Below are 17,277 nucleotides of genomic sequence, written 5' to 3' on the forward strand. Positions count from 1 at the left end.
AAGAACTACAGTTTATGAAGCATATGTAGACAGTGAAAAACAATTGATATTCACTCCTACCATCCACAATCTTGCCAAAGAGTGATGCTAAAATGATCATCTGGAAAGCATGGTTACTGAAAAGTGATCAGTGCTGACATGATCCCTCTGCATTTGCTACAACTGTTCCTTTCCCACGGTAGGTTCCCAGAAGGATTCTACTGCGGTGTAGTAGCAGTCCCATCTGGATCCCCCATCTACTGATTCACTTCGATTCCCACCATTACTATTATGTAAGGGAGATAATTTTTTTGGTGCATGCTTTTTCAGGCTAATAAGGTCATTTGAGATGAAGAAATCTCAATTTTCAGAAACTTTCAATTATTTCCTTCCTTCTAGACAATAATGTCCTTCTCTTAGGTCTTGTTTTTAGAGAAACCTTCCTTCCATTTTCTCCCGGGCACTTCTCTGCTCTGTTTCATCAGCTTTGGGGATATCTGCTACCAGGGCTGATGATCAAGATACTGAGGCAGTGATGGACTTGTCGTTATGGGTAGACTGAAAATAGCCTGTCAGCCGGGTGTGGTGGTTCACACCTGTAATCCAAGCACTTTGGAGGCCAAGGCAGGCGGATCACCTGAGGTCGGGAGTTCAAGACCAGCCTGACCAACATGGTGAAACCCCGTCTTAAAAAAAAAAAAAAAAAGAAAATAGCCTGCCTTGCAGATCACGAAGTCAGGAGATTGAGACCATCCTGGCCAGTGTGGTGAAACTTCGTCTCTACTAAAAATACAAAAATTAACTGGGTGTAGTGGCGCATGCCTGTTATCCCAGCTACTCGGGAGGCAGAGGCAGGAGAATCACTTGAACCAGGAGGTGGAGGTTGTGGTGAGCCAAGATCGTGCCACTGCACTCCAGCCTGGTGACAGAGTGAGACTCAAAAAAAAAAAAAAAAAAAAAGAAAAGAAAAGAGCCTATCTTGTCTTCCTGTGGATTTTCTTCAAATGGGATCTGGGTAGACAATGTTGTGCAACTCTCTGTGATGGATCCACACCTTTCAGATCTTTAGGGTTGAACAGGAAGCAAAGATCACATTTCTCAACTTCAACAGAGGATAGTGGCCAGGAGACAACTGCCAGAAGAATCCAGACTCCAATCTACTGTGGGAGGTGAGAAGCTCACTTCCTTTGATCTTTACGATAAATGTAAAGTCCCAGGCAGGAAGAACAAGTATTTTCCCCATTACACAGATGAGAAATCAAGGGTAAGGAAAGTTAGAGCATTAACCAGAAGTATAGCAAGTAATGGTGAAGACAGAATTTGAGATCAGCTGACTTCGAATCTGGTCCTCTTTTTAGGACCAAAATGTCCAGAATTATTAAAAAATTCAAAATGAAGAAGGTAGGTTGGACAAATCTTTTTTGCAAAATGGCGGCAGCAGGCACCTAAGTCTGTATACCTGCCTGTGCACGTCCTTCCGCCCCAAGTTCAGGGAGGACAGATTTGGCACAGCATCATCAACAGTGTCTACTTGTTAAATTCACTCATTGATCTGTTATGTACTTTTGGGGCACCTACTACATGCCAGGCACTATTTCAGATAATGAGAATATAATGGTAAATAAAATAGACAAAGTCCCCATCCTAACAGGGCATACATTCCCAATGGAGAATATAGAAGATAAATAAATAAATATGCAACAATAGCATATAGTGGCAAGTGCTACAGATGAAAATGAGGCCGGCTAAAATTAGAGAGTAATGAAGGTAAAATTTAACAGAAATTGGCCAGGCGTGGTGGCTCATGCCTGTAATCCCAGCACATTGGGAGACCCAGGCTGGCGGATCACTTGGGCTCAGGAGTCAGAGACCAGCCTGCGCAACATGGTGAAACCCCATCTCTACTAAAAATACAAAAGTTAGTCAGGCATGGTAGCCATGTACCTGTAATCCCAGCTACTTGGTAGGTTGAGGCAGAATTGCTTGAACCCTAGAGGCAGAGGCCGCATCAAGCCAAGATCATACCATTGCACTCCAGCTTGGGTGACAGACAAACAAACAAACAACAAAAAACCCAAAAAGAATTTTTTTTTTTGAGATGGAGTTTCACTCTTGGTGCCCAATCTGGAGTGCAATGGCACAATCTCAGCTCACCGCAACCTCCACCTCCTGGGTTCAAGTGATTCTCCCGCCTCAGCTTTCTGATTACAGGCCTGTGCCACCACGCTTGGCTAATTCTGTGTTTTTAGTAGAGACAGGGTTTCTCCATGTTGGTCAGGTTGGTCTCGAACTCCCGACCTCAGGTGATCCACCTGTCTCGGCCTCCCAAAGTGTTGGGATTACAGGCATGAGCCACCACACTCGGCCCAAAAAGAATTTAACATAAATTTTTAAATATCCAGGATTACCTGACTTGTTGGAGTCCTGAAGGAAGTAAGGTGATGCGGTGCAGGAACACCTCAGGGAAGAGAGATCCTGGGTAACCAGGTACATGTGCTCTGGATGCCCATGGGGCCAGTGCATCTGGCAGAGTGAGTGAAAAGGAGAGCAGAGTGGAGAGAGGGGGAAGAGAAATGACAATGGAAAGGATGTCTCCCACAAATGACCTGTTGCCAAGCTAGACTCTCACTCTCCTGGGGCTGGCAAAGTTTGGCTATGCTTCTCTGTTATTGCTTGGACCACTGAAGAAATCAATTATTTAATTCCATTTAGTTGAAAGTAAGCTTAACATATGTGCAACAGTTAACAAAGGCAGGGATTCAAAGGCTTACTGCTTCTTTAACACAAATTCTAGGTCACTATCTAACCTCCAACTTGGTGTTTAGAGAAGAGAATTGACAAGTCATACTACCGCCTTATGTCTATGAGATATATGCGGGCTTTGGAACAATTTTTATAACCATTGATTATCCCATGTGATCCCTCTGCATATCCCAGGAGAGAGGTGGGTGCTCTCACGCCCTGTATATGGATAACTAAATCGAGGCTGAGGTTACAAAACCCAGTGATAGAACTGGGACTACAACCTTGGTTTGCTCACTCCTGATTCAGGGCTCTTCTACAATAGCTCATAAGAACTCTAATTTCAAAGATTTCTTGTGGCTAAAGGAGGATAACCCTTTAGAGATATACATGAAATCCATATTCATGTAATAAGCAGAGTCAGAGGGAATTTTTTTTTTTTTTTTTGAGACGAGGTCTTGCTCTGTTGCCCAGGCTGGAGTGCAGTAGCACAATCTCGGCTCACTGCAACCTCTGCCACCCCAGTTTTAGTGATTCTTCTGCCTCAGCTTCCTGAGTAGCTGAGATTACAGGTGAACACCACCATGCCAGGCTAATTTTTGTTTTCGTACAGATGGGGTTTCATCATGTTGGCCAGGCTGCTCTCAAACTCTGGACCTCAGGTGATCTGCCTGCTTCGGCCTCCCAAAGTGCTGAGATTACAAGGGTGAGCCACTGCACCTGGCCAGAGGGAATTCAACATAGGGAGTAACTAGTTCCACAGGTATTAGGGGACTGAAGACGTAAAAAGGGTATCCCCGCAACAGAGATAGTAGCTACAAGGAACAGTTCCCACGCCTAGGACTAGAGAAGTAGGGGAAGTGGGTAGGATTGATAGAACTTAGAGATTTAGGGAAGAGTCCTCAAAGAGCTGAGCCTCAGATCTTGAGAAGGAAGTGCTGCCCAGATGGAGTCAGGACCTCTGAGCTTGAAGGAAGGATGCTAAAGGGAAGCTGGAAGGCTGGAGAGGCGTCTTGCTCCTTCCGGTTTGCAGGTTGTCCCTGTTTGTGTCACCCCAGCAGTGGTTCTTCACCCTGGCATGGCAACTGGTTTCTCTTTTTTGCACTCCCAGAACAAGGCTCATCATGCCTCCTACTGTTAGAACCCAACAGGGAGCTGCAGGAGAAGGTGGTTTCCAGAATCTCAGCACGAACCCGGAAGCTGAGGGTGGGTTTGGAGCTGATCAGTATCTCCTATCAGTACCCCATCTGACTGCAGGAATTGCCAGAAATTTAAGTGCCAGAGTATCCTATGTGTGACTTTTTTCCTGTCAGGAATTCTACAGCCTCTGATGGTTTGTTGGAATTTTGTTTGGTTTCTGTTTTGTTTGCATACTTTTCATTCATTGAAGTCATTTTTTTCCTTTTTTTTTGAGATGCAGTCTGGCACTATTGCCCAGGCTGGAGTTTGGTGGTGCGATCTCAGCTCACTGCAACCTCTGCCTCCCAAATTCAAGCAATTCTCGTGCCTCAGCCTCCCAAATAGCTGGTACAAGCACCTGCCATCACGGCTGGGTAATTTTTATGTTTTTAGCAGAGAAGGGGTTTGACCATGTTGGCCAGGCTAGCCTTGAATTCCCCACCTCAGGTGATCCACCCAACTTAGCCTTCCAAAGTGCTGGGATTACAGGCGTGAGACACTGTGCCCGGCCCATATTATTTTATTAAAGGTTAATTTCCTACTTTAAACGAGTGTCTATTTCACCATATGCTTGACATCACTGGGTGCTCCTTTCTTTTTATGCTGAAAATACTCTTTGGCACCAGTTTTTGGTCTCCAGCAAAGTAGAAACTGCTACTTCATTAATCTAGCTGTATTTCTTTTTTCTCTTTCTTTCCTTTTTTTTTTTTGGATACAGGGTCAAAAATATGCTGAAGTGTAGTGTCATGATCACAGCTCAATGCAGCCTTGACCTCTTCGGTTCAAGTGATCCCCCCATTTGAGCCTTCTGAGGTGCAGGGACTACAGGCACCACCATGCCTGATTAATTGTTAAATTTTTGTAGGGTCAGGCCACCTCACCACATTGCCTGGGTGGTCCAGAGCTCAAGCAGCTAGTCTCCCAAAGTGCTGAGACTATAGGCATGAATCACTGTGCTCAGCTTTGTATTTCAATCAATCTAAGATACCATTAATTATAAAATGAACCGTTATTTTACATACCACTGAGAAAAGGAACATATTTCCAATTAAACTATGATACTTTTCTTTTTTTTTTCGAGACAGAGTTTCACCATGTTGGCCAGGCTGGTCTCAAACTCCTGACCTCAGGCGACCCACTGGCCTCGGCCTCCCAAAGTGCTAGGATTACAGGCATGAGCCACCACGCCCAGCCAAACTATGATACTTTTCTAATCACTTACTTTTAAAAAGTTACTGAAAGAGCTTTTAGATTTAGACATATTTATAGCATATGTTTATTTACTTAGAAAAATATAAGCAAAATAAGTTGATCCAGGGATTCCTCAAACGTCTTTATACTCTCGTAATATTCAGTAACACTAACTCAGTTAGGAATATCCATACTTTTCTATGCAACTCTTTGTGCCAACTCAATGGTCCTTTGTGCCATCAAACATGTTGGTGATACAGCATTAAAACAAAAAGGCCGGTCGCAGTGGCTCACGCCTGTAATACCAGCACTTTGGGAGGCTGAGGTGGGTGGATCACGAGGTCAGGAGATGGAGACCATCCTGGCCAACATGGTGAAATCCCGTTCTACTAAAAATACAAAAATTAGCTGGGCATGGTGGCATGTACCTATAGCCCCAACTGCTCAGGAGGCTGAGGCAGAATTGCTTGAACCCGGAAGGCGAAGGAGGTTGCAGTGAGCCGAAATTGCGCCACTGCACTCCAGCCTGGAGACAGAGCGAGACTCCTCTCAAAAAAAACGAAAACAAACAACAACAACAAAAAAACCAATTCAGCCGGGTGTGGTGGCTCATGCCTGTAATCCCAGCACTTTGGGAGGCTGGTGGATCACGAGGTCAAGAGATGGAGGCCATCCTGGCCAACATGGTGAAACACTGTCTCTACTAAAAATACAAAAATTAGTCGGGCATGGTGGCATGTGCCTGTAGTCCCAGCTACTCGGGAGGCTGAGGCAGGAAAACAGCTTGAACCGGGAGGCAGAGGTTGCAGGGAGCCGAGATCACGCCACTGCACTCCAGCCTGGTGACAGATCGAGACTCCGCCTCGGGAAAAAAACCACAAAAAACAAAAAAAACCCAATTCAGCCAGGCAGCTCTCGCTTGTAGTCTCAGCACTTTGGGAGGCTGAGGTGGGAAGATCATTTGAGCTCAGGAGTTCAAGACCAGCCTGGCCCACATGGTAAAACCTTGTCTGTACGAAGATTACAAAAACGAGCTGGGTATGGTGGCAGGAGCCTGTAATCTCAGCAACCCGGGAGGCTGAGGCAGGAGAATCTCTTGAACCTGGGAGGCAGAGGCTGTAGTAAGCCAAGATTGTGCCATTTCACCCCAGCCTGGGTGACCCTGTCTCAAAATAAAAAAAATAAACAAACCAACAATTCAAAAAAATAAAAAATAAACAAACAATTCATAAAAGCAACTAAAAGCCATTGGTCTGGGCCCTTAAGCAGAGCGGAGATCATGCCACTACACTTCAGCCTTGGTGACAGAGCAATATTCTGTCTCAAAGAAAAAAAAAATATATATATATACACACACACACACACACACATATATAGTCTCTAATAGTGAAAAAGTCAAAGTAAGCCAAATATCCAGCAACAGGGAACTGGTTAAATACAGTACTGCTGTTTCATGATGTGAAATACTCTGGAGACCTCAAAAAGAAGAAGGCTGATTAACAAGTTTTTATATATACATATATATATATATATATGTATATAAATAATTAAGCCTTCAATTTCTATAATGTCTACCTGTAACTCTGTAATACTCAGCTATACATGTTTGGTTTGTAGGCCGATCAATCATCTTAGACATGTCTGAAGAGATTTGGCTTTAAAAGAAGGAAAACCAGAAGTTTCATACTTCTAAAGGAAAATGTTTTCAGAAAATCAGTGAAAGGGAGTGATTATAAAGGAAGCATTTCTTTATAATCTCTCAAAGTAAATACTAAATTACAGTTTCCTCTGAGTACTCTACTGATGAAAAAAGTTTAAAAATAAATAAATAAATTACAGACAGTAAGATGCTTCAATTTCATCCCGGACAGCTGCAGGATGGCGCAGTCTCTAAGGGGACAAGCCCAGGGGGCGTGACTCGGCCAGAGCTCGTTCTGGAAGGCCGCTTGGTTTCCAGGGCTCAGCATAAAAATGCCGCCCTTTCCGTTCCTACACTGCTGTGATGCAAACGCCGCGACAGCTTTGGGTTACCTACATTAACAGCGCGCGGCCTTCAAGGCTCCTAAAAGGACTTTCACAAACACCTTCCATTAGGCCAGGACTGCAGGTGTGACCGGGACAGAGGCAGGCTGCCCCCAGGCCTCTGGACACTGTGTCAGGGCGCACACGCTGACAGCTTGGCTTTCCGGGGGCCGGGTACGTCTGGGAGAAGCTGACTGAAACAGAAGATCAAATCGATCCCTAGGCCCTAGGAGATGAAACGTCCCACCTCTGAGGGTTCGCGAGTCCTTAGGATCCAAGCTGGGCTCCCCGGGGCCGGGGCCGCTAGCTCCCCATCCCCATTCCCTTCCCCGTTCCCACCCCATCCCCCTCTCTGCCACAGGCCCAGGCGAGAACCACGCACCGAAACGAACGGGACGCGCAGGCGATCCCCCTGCAGCCGGTTGAAGGCGGGGAACGTGCTCCAAGATAGGAACTCGCCGCTCTCAGGTCCCAGCAGGGCCACGAGCAGCACCTGGTGCTGGAAGCGCACGGTCGGCTGCTCCTCGTAGCTGCTCCGCTTCAGCCAAAACCCTGAGTTAAAGAGGGTGGGGAGGCAGTCAGGGAGGCCGGCCCCGGCCAAGCGCGCCCGGGGAGCCGCGTGGCACAACGGCCGGGGCAGGCTCACCGTGGCTCCGGAAGGCCACTAGCAGCGGCGGGATGTACGTGAGCGCCGCGGCCAGCAGCAGGAACAGCGCGGCTTTAGAGCAGAGTCCCGCGCGGTAGCTGCGCTCTACGGGGTGAGAGAAGAGCTCGTAGAGCGCCATGAGCTCCGCGCCCCGGCACGCCGTGAACCAGGTGACCAAGTTTGGCTTCTCCTGGTTGCCATCGCCTCCGTCTCACGGCAACCGAAGGCGCCCGGAAACGAGCCAATAGCAAGGACGCACGGAAAGGAACCCGCGACGGGGGCGGGGTTAGCGGGCGCGGCGGCCGCCTGGGGCACGGTCGGCCAGCTTTTGGCGCTGAGTGCTTTTGCGTAAAGGCTGGGCGGAGATAGAATGTTTCGTGGACCAGAGTCGTGGCTGTTGTCTGTGTTAACTTTTGTGTAAAATAAGATGCCCATAAAAGTTGACTTGAACACTGTGGAGGAAAAGATAAATATTAAATTTTTAACCCAATTGAACATGGACAACAGTCACCAAGTCCCGTACAGGTTGTGTGAGCCCCTTGAGGTGTTCATCCAGCGAAGTTTCGGAGAAATCTCTATTTCAATCTGTTCCTCTAGGTTAGTTATTGAAAAACAATCGCAAAAACAAGATCTTTTAATGTTCCTTGAGACAAATGGTGAAGGACCCTCGTGACTGGGCCTCATGCCAAACAACTTGTTACCAAAAGAGCGAGGGTCCCAGACCACGCCAGAGCTTCAGGAGACCTCTCCTTGTCTGCACGAACGTTGCTTCCCAGTCTGGAGGTGAATCCTCCATAGTCTGGTGAGTGTAATGTCTGACTCGAGCCCAGACTGTTGCTTCCCAGTCTGGTGGTAAGCCCTCCCTAGTCTGGTGAGTGTAAATATATATATGTCTTTTTTCTTCTCCCCTTCCCATTGCAATTTGCTTATTATATCAATCTGCTTAGTATATTAATTTGCTTATTTTATCTGCATTGCCATTTACGTGGGATAAAGCTTGTTTACACTTAAAGGTATTGTGTGTGCGTGTGTGTGTGTGTGTGCCTTTTCTTCTCCCCTTGCGTGTGTCCTGCACAGAACAAACATCTGCTTTTGTGTCATCTGTTGACCCCCAGTGGGGTTCCTACTGAAGTCCATTCCAGCCAGTTACAAGCCTGGGCGCGGTCCTGGACCTGGTCCTGGGCTAAGACCAAAGCCAGGTGCCTTTGCCCCCAAATTTTCCGTTGCTTCCACTATGCGCCAATGCAAGACAGACACGGAAACACAAATCCCCTGGCTCGTCGAGGGATAGTGTGGAATTACTACAAAGCTCTGATGCACTTCGTTAACCTTGTGTTTGGTACAAGCTCAGCCATGCGTTTTACAGGAAGCTATGGTTCTCCCTAAAGATCACTGGTTTATTGCTTAATTGAATGCTTACATCGCCTCACTGTCCCCAACCAATATTTCGAACATGGTAGAAAGACTTTTTTTTTTTTTTTTTTTTTTTCCAAATCTATGGTCCACAACCAAGTTCTTCATCAAATGGCCCTGAATGGCTGGGCGTGTGGCTAACACCTGTCTGTAATCCCAGCACTTTGGGAGGCCAAGGTGGGTGGGTCACCTGAGATCTGGAGTTCGAGACCAGCCTGGCCAACATGGTGAAACCTCATCTCTACTAAAAATACAAAAATTAGTCGGGCATGGTGGCAGATGCCTGTAATCCCAGCTACTCTGGAGGCTGAGGTGGGAGAATCGCTTGAACCTGGGAGGCAGTGGCTACGGTGAGCCGAGATGGTGCCACTGAACTCCAGCCTGGGTGACAGAGCAAGACTCAAAATAAAAACAAAAACCAATAAGGGTGTGATAGAATGTTAGGAAGAATTAAAAAAAAGAAAAAAGAAAAAAAGAAGAAAGAAAAAAAACAGTAAGGGTTGTGGAGTTCAGTGTTTTATCATGCAAATAAAGCCTCCAGGCTTCAAAGAGAACAGATTGTAAATGTGTCTTATCAGACTTAAAGAGTCTGTTCTGTTACTATCAGCCTTACTGTCTCTGTGTTGATGTTAATACTGGTCAGCTGGGTCTGAATTCCAAAAAGAGGAGGATATAATGAGGCATGTCTGACTCTCCCCTTCCTGTCATGGCCAGAGCTAGTTTTTCAGGTTAACTGTGGAATACCCTTGGCTCAGAGAAGGGTTCCATTCAGATGGTTGGGGGCTTAGAATTTTTGTTTTGTTTTGTTTTGTTTTGAGACAGAGACCGAGTGTTGCTCTGCCACCAAGCTGGAGTGCAGTGGCATGAACTCGGCTCACTGCAACCTCTGCCTCCTGGGTTCAAGTAATTCTACAGCCTCAGCCTCCTGAGTAGCTGGGACTACAAGCAATGCACTACCATGCCCAGCTAATTTTTGTATTTTTAATAGAGATGGAGTTTCACCATGTTAGTCAGCCCGGTCTCTATCTCTTGACCTCATGATCCACCTACCTCTGCCTCCTAAAGTGCTGGAATTACAGGCATAAGCCACCACGCCTGGCCTGGGAGCTTAGAATTTTATTTTTGGTTTATAGTACACCAGGATAGGGTCATTGTGTGAGGGGTGAGGAAAAACAAGTCAGGGAGACCAATCAAGAGGCTGTTGAGGCCAGGTGTGGTGGCTCAGCTTAGCACTTTTGTCAGGGTTTGAACCAGAGAGCCTCCCATATTGAATGGGAGCTGGGTAAAATAAGGCTGGGACCTACTGGGCTGTCTTCCCAGGAGGTTAGGCATTCTTGGTTATAGTATGAGCTAGGAGGATGACATAAGATACAGGTCACAGAGACCCTGTGGATAAAACAGGATGTGGTTAAAAAGAAGCCAGCAAGGCCAGGCACAGTGCCTCACACCTGTAATCCCCACATTTTGGGAGGCGGGGGTGGGCAGATCACCTGAGGTCAATAGTTCGAGGCCAGCCTGGCCAACATGGTAAAACCTTGTCACCACTAAAAATACCTGTCACCACTAAAAAAAGTTAGCCAGGTGTGGTAGTGGGCACCTGTAATCCCAGCTGCTTGGGAAGCTGAGGCAGGAGAATTGCTTGAACCTGGGAGATGGAGGTTGCAGTAAGCCAAGACTGCCATTGAACTCCAGCCTGGGTGACAAGAATAAAACTCTGCCTTAAAAAAAAAAAAAAAAAGAAAAAAGCCAGCCAAAAGCCACCAAAACCAGTATGGCCTTGAATGTGACCCCTGGTCATCCTCACTGCTCATCATATGCTCATTGTAATGCATTAGCATGCTAAAACAAACTCACACTAGTGCCATGACAGTTTACAAATGCCATGGCAATGTCCTGAAGTTACCTTATCTAGTCTAAAAAGGGGAGAGACCCTCAGTTCTAGGGAAATCTCTGCCGTTTTCCTGGAAAACTCATGAATAATTTAACCCTTGTTTAGCATATGGATCAAGAAATAACTAAATTTACCCAGTTCAGTAGCCCATACTGCTGCTCTGCCCATGGAGTAGCCATTTTTTTACTCTATCGACTTGCCCCAAATTCTTTTTTGCGTGAGATCCAGAACTCCTTTCCGGTAACACTTTGGGAGGCCAACATATGAGGACTGCTTCAGCGCAGGAATTAGAGGTTGCAGTAAGCTGCGACTGCACCACCGCACCCTAGTTTGGGTGACAGAGCGAGACTCTTGAAGAAAGAAAAAAAAAAGTCCTGGAAGTGTCACACTGCAGTGTCAGGATATAATGTGAGGTTTGTGCTGGGCGGAGTCCAGTAGTTGCTGCCACTACTTTGAAAAACCTCAAAGTGGCTTTTAGATGAAGACAACAACTGACATCCTAACAACACAGACTAATAATGAGGTCAAGACTGCCTATTTCGGAAAACTATCCCAGGGTCCAAGGTGACAATGTCATCAGCCATAAAATGCTTTTGAAATAGTGGGTTCAATACTACTGGTTCTTGATTAAAAGCTTTTCTGGGATGGCAATGTAGGGTTTTTTTTTTTTTTTTTTTTGAGACGGAGTTTCGCTCTTGTTACCCAGGCTGGAGTGCAATGGCGCGATCTCGGCTCACTGCAACCTCCGCCTCCTGGGCTCAGGCAATTCTCCTGCCTCAGCCTCCTAAGTAGCTGGGATTACAGGCATGCACCACCACGCCCAGCTAGTTTTTTTGTATTTTTAGTAGAGACGGGGTTTCACCATGTTGACCAGGATGGTCTCGATCTTTCGACCTCGTGATCCACCCGCCTCGGCCTCCCAAAGTGCTGGGATTACAGGCTTGAGCCACCGCGCCCGGTTTTTTTTTTTTTTTTTAATGATTATTTTGTTTTTTTGAGACAAGGTCTCTCTCTGTCTACCTCCTGGGCTCAAGTACTCCTCCCACCTCAAGTACTCCTGAATAGCTGGAGCTACAGGCATGTGCCACTATGCCTGGCTAATCTTTTTTTTTTTTTTTTTTTTGAGACGGAGTTTCGCTCTTGTTACCCAGGCTGGAGTGCAATGGCGCGATCTCGGCTCACCGCAACCTTCACCTCCTGAGTTCAGGCAATTCTCCTGCCTCAGCCTCCTGAGTAGCTGGGATTACAGGCACGCGCCACCATGCCCAGCTAATTTTTTGTATTTTTAGTAGAGACGGGGTTTCACCATGTTGACCAGGATGGTCTCGATCTCTTGACCTCGTGATCCACCCGCCTCAGCCTCCCAAAGAGCTGGGATTACAGGCTTGAGCCACCGCGCCCGGCTGTTTTAATCTTTTTTTTTAGGTGGCGTTTCACTCGTCGCCCAGGCTGGAGTGCAATGGTGCGATTTCAGCTCACTGCAACCTCCGCCTCCTGGGTTCAAGCAATTCTCCTGCCTCAGCCTTCCGAGTAGCTGGGACTATAGGCGCGTGCTACCATGCCTGGCTAATTTTTGTATATTTAGTAGAGACAAGGTTTCACGTGTTAGCTAGGATGGGCATGATCTCCTGACCTCATGATCAGCCCGCCTCGGCCTCACAAAGTGCTGGGATTAAAGGTGTGAGCCACTGTGCCCAGCTGTGCCCGGCTAATCAAAAAAATTTTTTTTGGGCCAGGCGCTGTGGCTCATGCCTGTAATCCCAGCACTTTGGGAGGCCAAGATGGGTGGATCACGAGGGTCAGGAGTTCAAGACCAGCCTGGCCAAGATGGTGAAATCCCATCTCTACTAAAAAAATCTCCAAAAATTGGCCAGGCATGGTGGCAGGCACCTGTAGTCCCAGCTACTCGGGAGGCTGAGGCAGGAGAATCGCTTCAATCTGGGTGGCAGAGGTTGCAGTAAGTCAAGATCATGCCACTGCACTCCACCCTGGGTGACAGAGTGAGACTCTGTCTCAAAAAGAAAATTTTTTTTTTGGCTGAGGCAGGAGAATTGCTTGAACCTGGGTGGTGGAGGTTGCAGTGAGCCAAGATAATGTCACTGCACTCCAGCCTAGGTGACTCCATCTAAAAAGAAATTTTTTTTTTAAGAGACAAGGTCTTGCCAAGTTGCCCAGGCTGGTCTCCAACATCTGGGCTCAAGTATCCTTCTGCCTTGACCCCCAAAGTGCTGGGATTACAGGAATGAACCACTGCAGCTGTCCCCAAACTGCACATTTTAATCATGTTCCTTTCTCCTTTATAGAAGCTCCTATTCAGGGTCTCTTGAATTAGGTTAGAACTTCTAAATGTTTGCCTCAAAGCTTTCCAACATTTTATTTACTTATCTATACTGCTTTTCTGTTTCCTCTTCCAACCCCATAGTTTGTTTTTATCTGGAAAGGAAAAGTTTACTCATTGAAAAATGTATGCCCTTCTCTTTATATCAGAAGACACATTCTCCATTAAGTCTTCCTTGCTAATTCTCACTTGGCTTTGTACTGACCCCCATTGCCCCAGCAATGCCTCAGTATCCATGTTCACATACCTCTCCGACATTTGAAAATCACTCTCTGTGTTTTATAGATCTGTTAATTTGTAATTACATTGCATAGATTCATGATCCTATTTCTCCTGCTGACTTACTCCTCAACTAACCACCTGCTCAAGGAAGGCATCCATTGTCCTTAGAACACTCCATAGCTAAATACAATGACCCAGTGTGTAAAGAAGGTGATACGTAACATCAAGGCGGATGAGATATGCCAATTAGAAGGGTGAACTGGGAAAAGACACCAAGAAAGTAGGTAAGGATGGAAGACCAAATTGCACTGCACAACATTGAGACCATCAGGAGACATGTCTGTGAGTTGGTGAGCAGTGAAACTTTCCCCTGAGAAGTGTTCTTAACTCTTTAACATGCAAGGCAATATACATATATCTGGACTAGGATACAATGACCAGCTCTGTAAAGGAAAGCAGCGGTGTTGAGTCCAATTTCTAACTCCTCCACTGGTTCACTGAGATGATGAACCACTATCTTCATTCTTCAGTGTTTAATTCTATTTGAAGATAGGTATTTTCACTTATAAACTCAATGTCTACCTACTTTTACCCACATCAGTAGCTTTAAATATTTCTCTCTAAATTTGAGACTCATAGCACCATCTACCAACTCTACATTTGTGCTTGGATATGTCTCTTGGACATTTCTTTTTTCTTTTTTTTTTTTTTTTGAGATGGAGTATTCGCTCTTGTTACCCAGGCTGGAGTGCAATGGCGCGATCTCGGCTCACTGCAACCTCTGCCTCCTGGGTTCAGGCAATTCTCCTGCCTCAGCCTCCTGAGTAGCTGGGATTACAGGCACACGCCACCATGCCCAGCTAATTTTTTGTATTTTTAGTAGAGACTGGGTTTCACCATGTTGACCAGGATGGTCTCGATCCCTTGACCTTGTGATCCACCCGCCTCGGCCTCCCAAAGTGCTGGGATTACAGGCTTGAGCCATCGCGCCCGGCGGACATTTCATATTTAATATCTCTAAAACCAAAATCTTGTTTTACACACCCCAAGCTGGCTCTACCCTATTTCAGTTAATGGCATTTCCATCCTTCCAGAAACCTTGATTTTGATCTGTCCCTCATTATCTTACATCCAATCTATCAGCGAATGTTACCAGTTCTACCTTCAAAATATATCCAGAATACAACTGCTTCTGTCAACCCCAGCTTGGCCTAAGCCAACATCATCTTTCACCAGGATGATGAACAGCCTCTCAACTATTTCCCTGCTTCTGCCCTCAGCCCCTACAATATACTACGCTAGCCTTTTGAAAAGGAAAGTCAAACTGTGCTACATCTCTGCTTAAAACCCTATAATGGGCAGGGCACGGTGGCTCATGCCTGTAATCCCAGCACTTGGGGAGGTTGGGGCAGGCCAATCACAAGGTCAAGAGATTGAGACCATCCTGGCCAAGATGGTGAAACCCTGTCTCTACTAAAAATATAAAAATTAGCTGGCCATGGTGGCATGTGCCTGTAGTCCCAGCTACTCAGGAGGCTGAGGCAGGAGAATCACTTGAACCCAGGAGGCAGAGGTTGCAGTGAGCCGAGATTGCACTCCAGCCTGGCAACAGAGCAAGATTCCATCTCAAATCAAACCAAACCAAACCAAACCAAAAAAAAAAAACAAAACATACACTGACTTCTCATCTTATTCTAAATAACATCCAAAGTTCTCTGCATGGAACTTAAAGCTCTACACAGTTTTGTTCTAGATCTCTTTGAATTTGCCTCGTAACACAACTCTCCTCTCTCACTTAGCTCCAGCCACAGGGCTTCCCTAGAATATGTCAGCCACTTTATCTATTAGCATTCCATCCCACCACACTCTCTAGTCACCTGCCCTGCCTTATTTTTCTAAACAGCACCTATCATTACCTGACATATTTATTTTTTGTCTTGTCCCACTAGAATATGCCAGGGGGACAAGAATATGTCATGCTCCCACCCATGAGAACAAGGGTGTCATCTGTCTTCAGTTTTTCCCCAGCACCTAGCACAAAGCTCTTACATGTAACAACAGTAATTTCTTTCTTTTCTTTTTTTTTTTTTTGAGATGGAGTTTCGCTCTTGTTACCCAGGCTGGAGTGGTGCAATGGCGCGATCTCGGCTCACCGCAACCTCCACCTCCTGGGTTCAGGCAATTCTCCTGCCTCAGCCTCCTGAGTAGCTGGGATTACAGTCACGCGCCACCATGCCCAGCTAATTTTTTGTATTTTTAGTAGAGATGGGGTTTCACCATGTTGACCAGGATGGTCTCAATCTCTTGACCTCGTGATCCACCTGCCTCGGCCTCCCAAAGTGCTGGGATTACAAGCATGAGCCACCGTGCCCGCCAACAACAGTAATTTCTAAGTAGGAAATTCAAAGGCTTTTTCACTTCATTAAAAACAAACAAGCTGGGTGCCGTGGTTTACACCTGTAATCCCAGCACACTGGGAGGCTGAGGTGGGAAGATCACGAGATCAGGAGTTTGAGACCAGCCTGACCAACATGGTGAAACCCGATCTCTACCAAAAATTCAAAAATTAGGTTGGACACAGTGGCTCACGCCTGTATTCCCAGCACTTTGGGAGGCTGAGGCAGGCGGATCACCTGAGGTCGGGAGGTCCAGACCAGCCTGACCAACATAAAGAAACCCTGTCTCTACTAAAAATAAAAGATAGCCAGGCATGGTGACACATGTCTGTAATCCCAGCTACTCAGGAGGCTGAGGCAGCAGAATCACTTAAACCTAGGAGGTGGAGGTTGCCGTGAGCCGAGACAGTGCCACTGCACTCCAGCCTGGGCAGCAAGAACGAAACTCTGTCTCAAAAACAAAACAAAACAAAACAAAACAAAAATATAATCATTAGGTGGGTGTGGTGGTACATACCTGTAATCCCAGCTACTCAGGAGGCTGAGGCAGGAGAATTGCTTGAACCCAGGAGGCGGAGGTTGTGGTGAGCCGAGATCGCGCCATTGCACTCTAGCCTGGGTGACAGAGGGAGATTCCGTCTCAAAAAAGACAAAAACAAAACAAAAACAAAAACAAAACCAACCAACGAACAAAAAAACCCCAAAACCCAACCAACCAACCAACCGAACAAAAACCAAAGAAACAGGTGCAGTGGCTCATGCCCAGCACTCTGGGACTTTGGGAGGTTGAGGTGGGCAAATCACTTACTTGAGGTATGAAGTTGGGGACCACCCTGGCCAACATGGCAAAACCCCACCTCTACCAAAAATACAAAAATTAGCTAGGAGGGGTTGTGCATGCCTGTAGTCCCAGCTACTCGGGAGGCTGAGGCAGGAGAATCGCTTGAACCCAGGAGGCAGAGTTGCAGTGAGTCGTGATTACACCACTGCACTCCAGCCTGGGCAACAGATCGAGAGCCTGTCTCAGAAAACAAAAACAAAGACAAAGGAACAAACAAAAAACCTATTCTGGTTGGTCAGACACACAATCTTAAAATAACAAAAATACTATTAGAATGAAGCTAGATTCCACAGCATCAATCAGGAATTTCCAGTGTAGGAAATGATGAACTAGCACGTTCAAACATACAGGCTTTACAGGTGCATCAGAATCACAAGCATGTGGCAGGGTTCATGTGCCCAAATTAAGTGAATATTC

At 46.3% G+C, this 17,277-nt stretch overlaps 1 protein-coding gene across 1 annotated transcript in view; it reads right to left on the reverse strand.

Moving 5' to 3' along the window:
- Positions 1–11,746, reverse strand: part of TMEM231 (transmembrane protein 231) — a 30,482-nt gene extending 18,736 nt beyond the window's left edge. Inside the window, exons 1-2 of the mRNA XM_003939900.3 lie at positions 7,760–11,746; positions 7,496–7,665 (exon numbers count right to left, since the gene is read on the reverse strand). Coding sequence (XP_003939949.1) covers positions 7,496–7,665; positions 7,760–7,898 — 309 coding nt within the window. The 5' untranslated portion in view covers positions 7,899–11,746. The remainder of the gene's footprint in view (positions 1–7,495; positions 7,666–7,759) is intronic.
- Between the last annotated feature and the right edge of the window lie 5,531 nt (positions 11,747–17,277).

This window comes from Saimiri boliviensis, chromosome 1, assembly GCF_048565385.1.
Source record: "Saimiri boliviensis isolate mSaiBol1 chromosome 1, mSaiBol1.pri, whole genome shotgun sequence".
NCBI classification, from domain to species: domain Eukaryota; kingdom Metazoa; phylum Chordata; class Mammalia; order Primates; family Cebidae; genus Saimiri; species Saimiri boliviensis.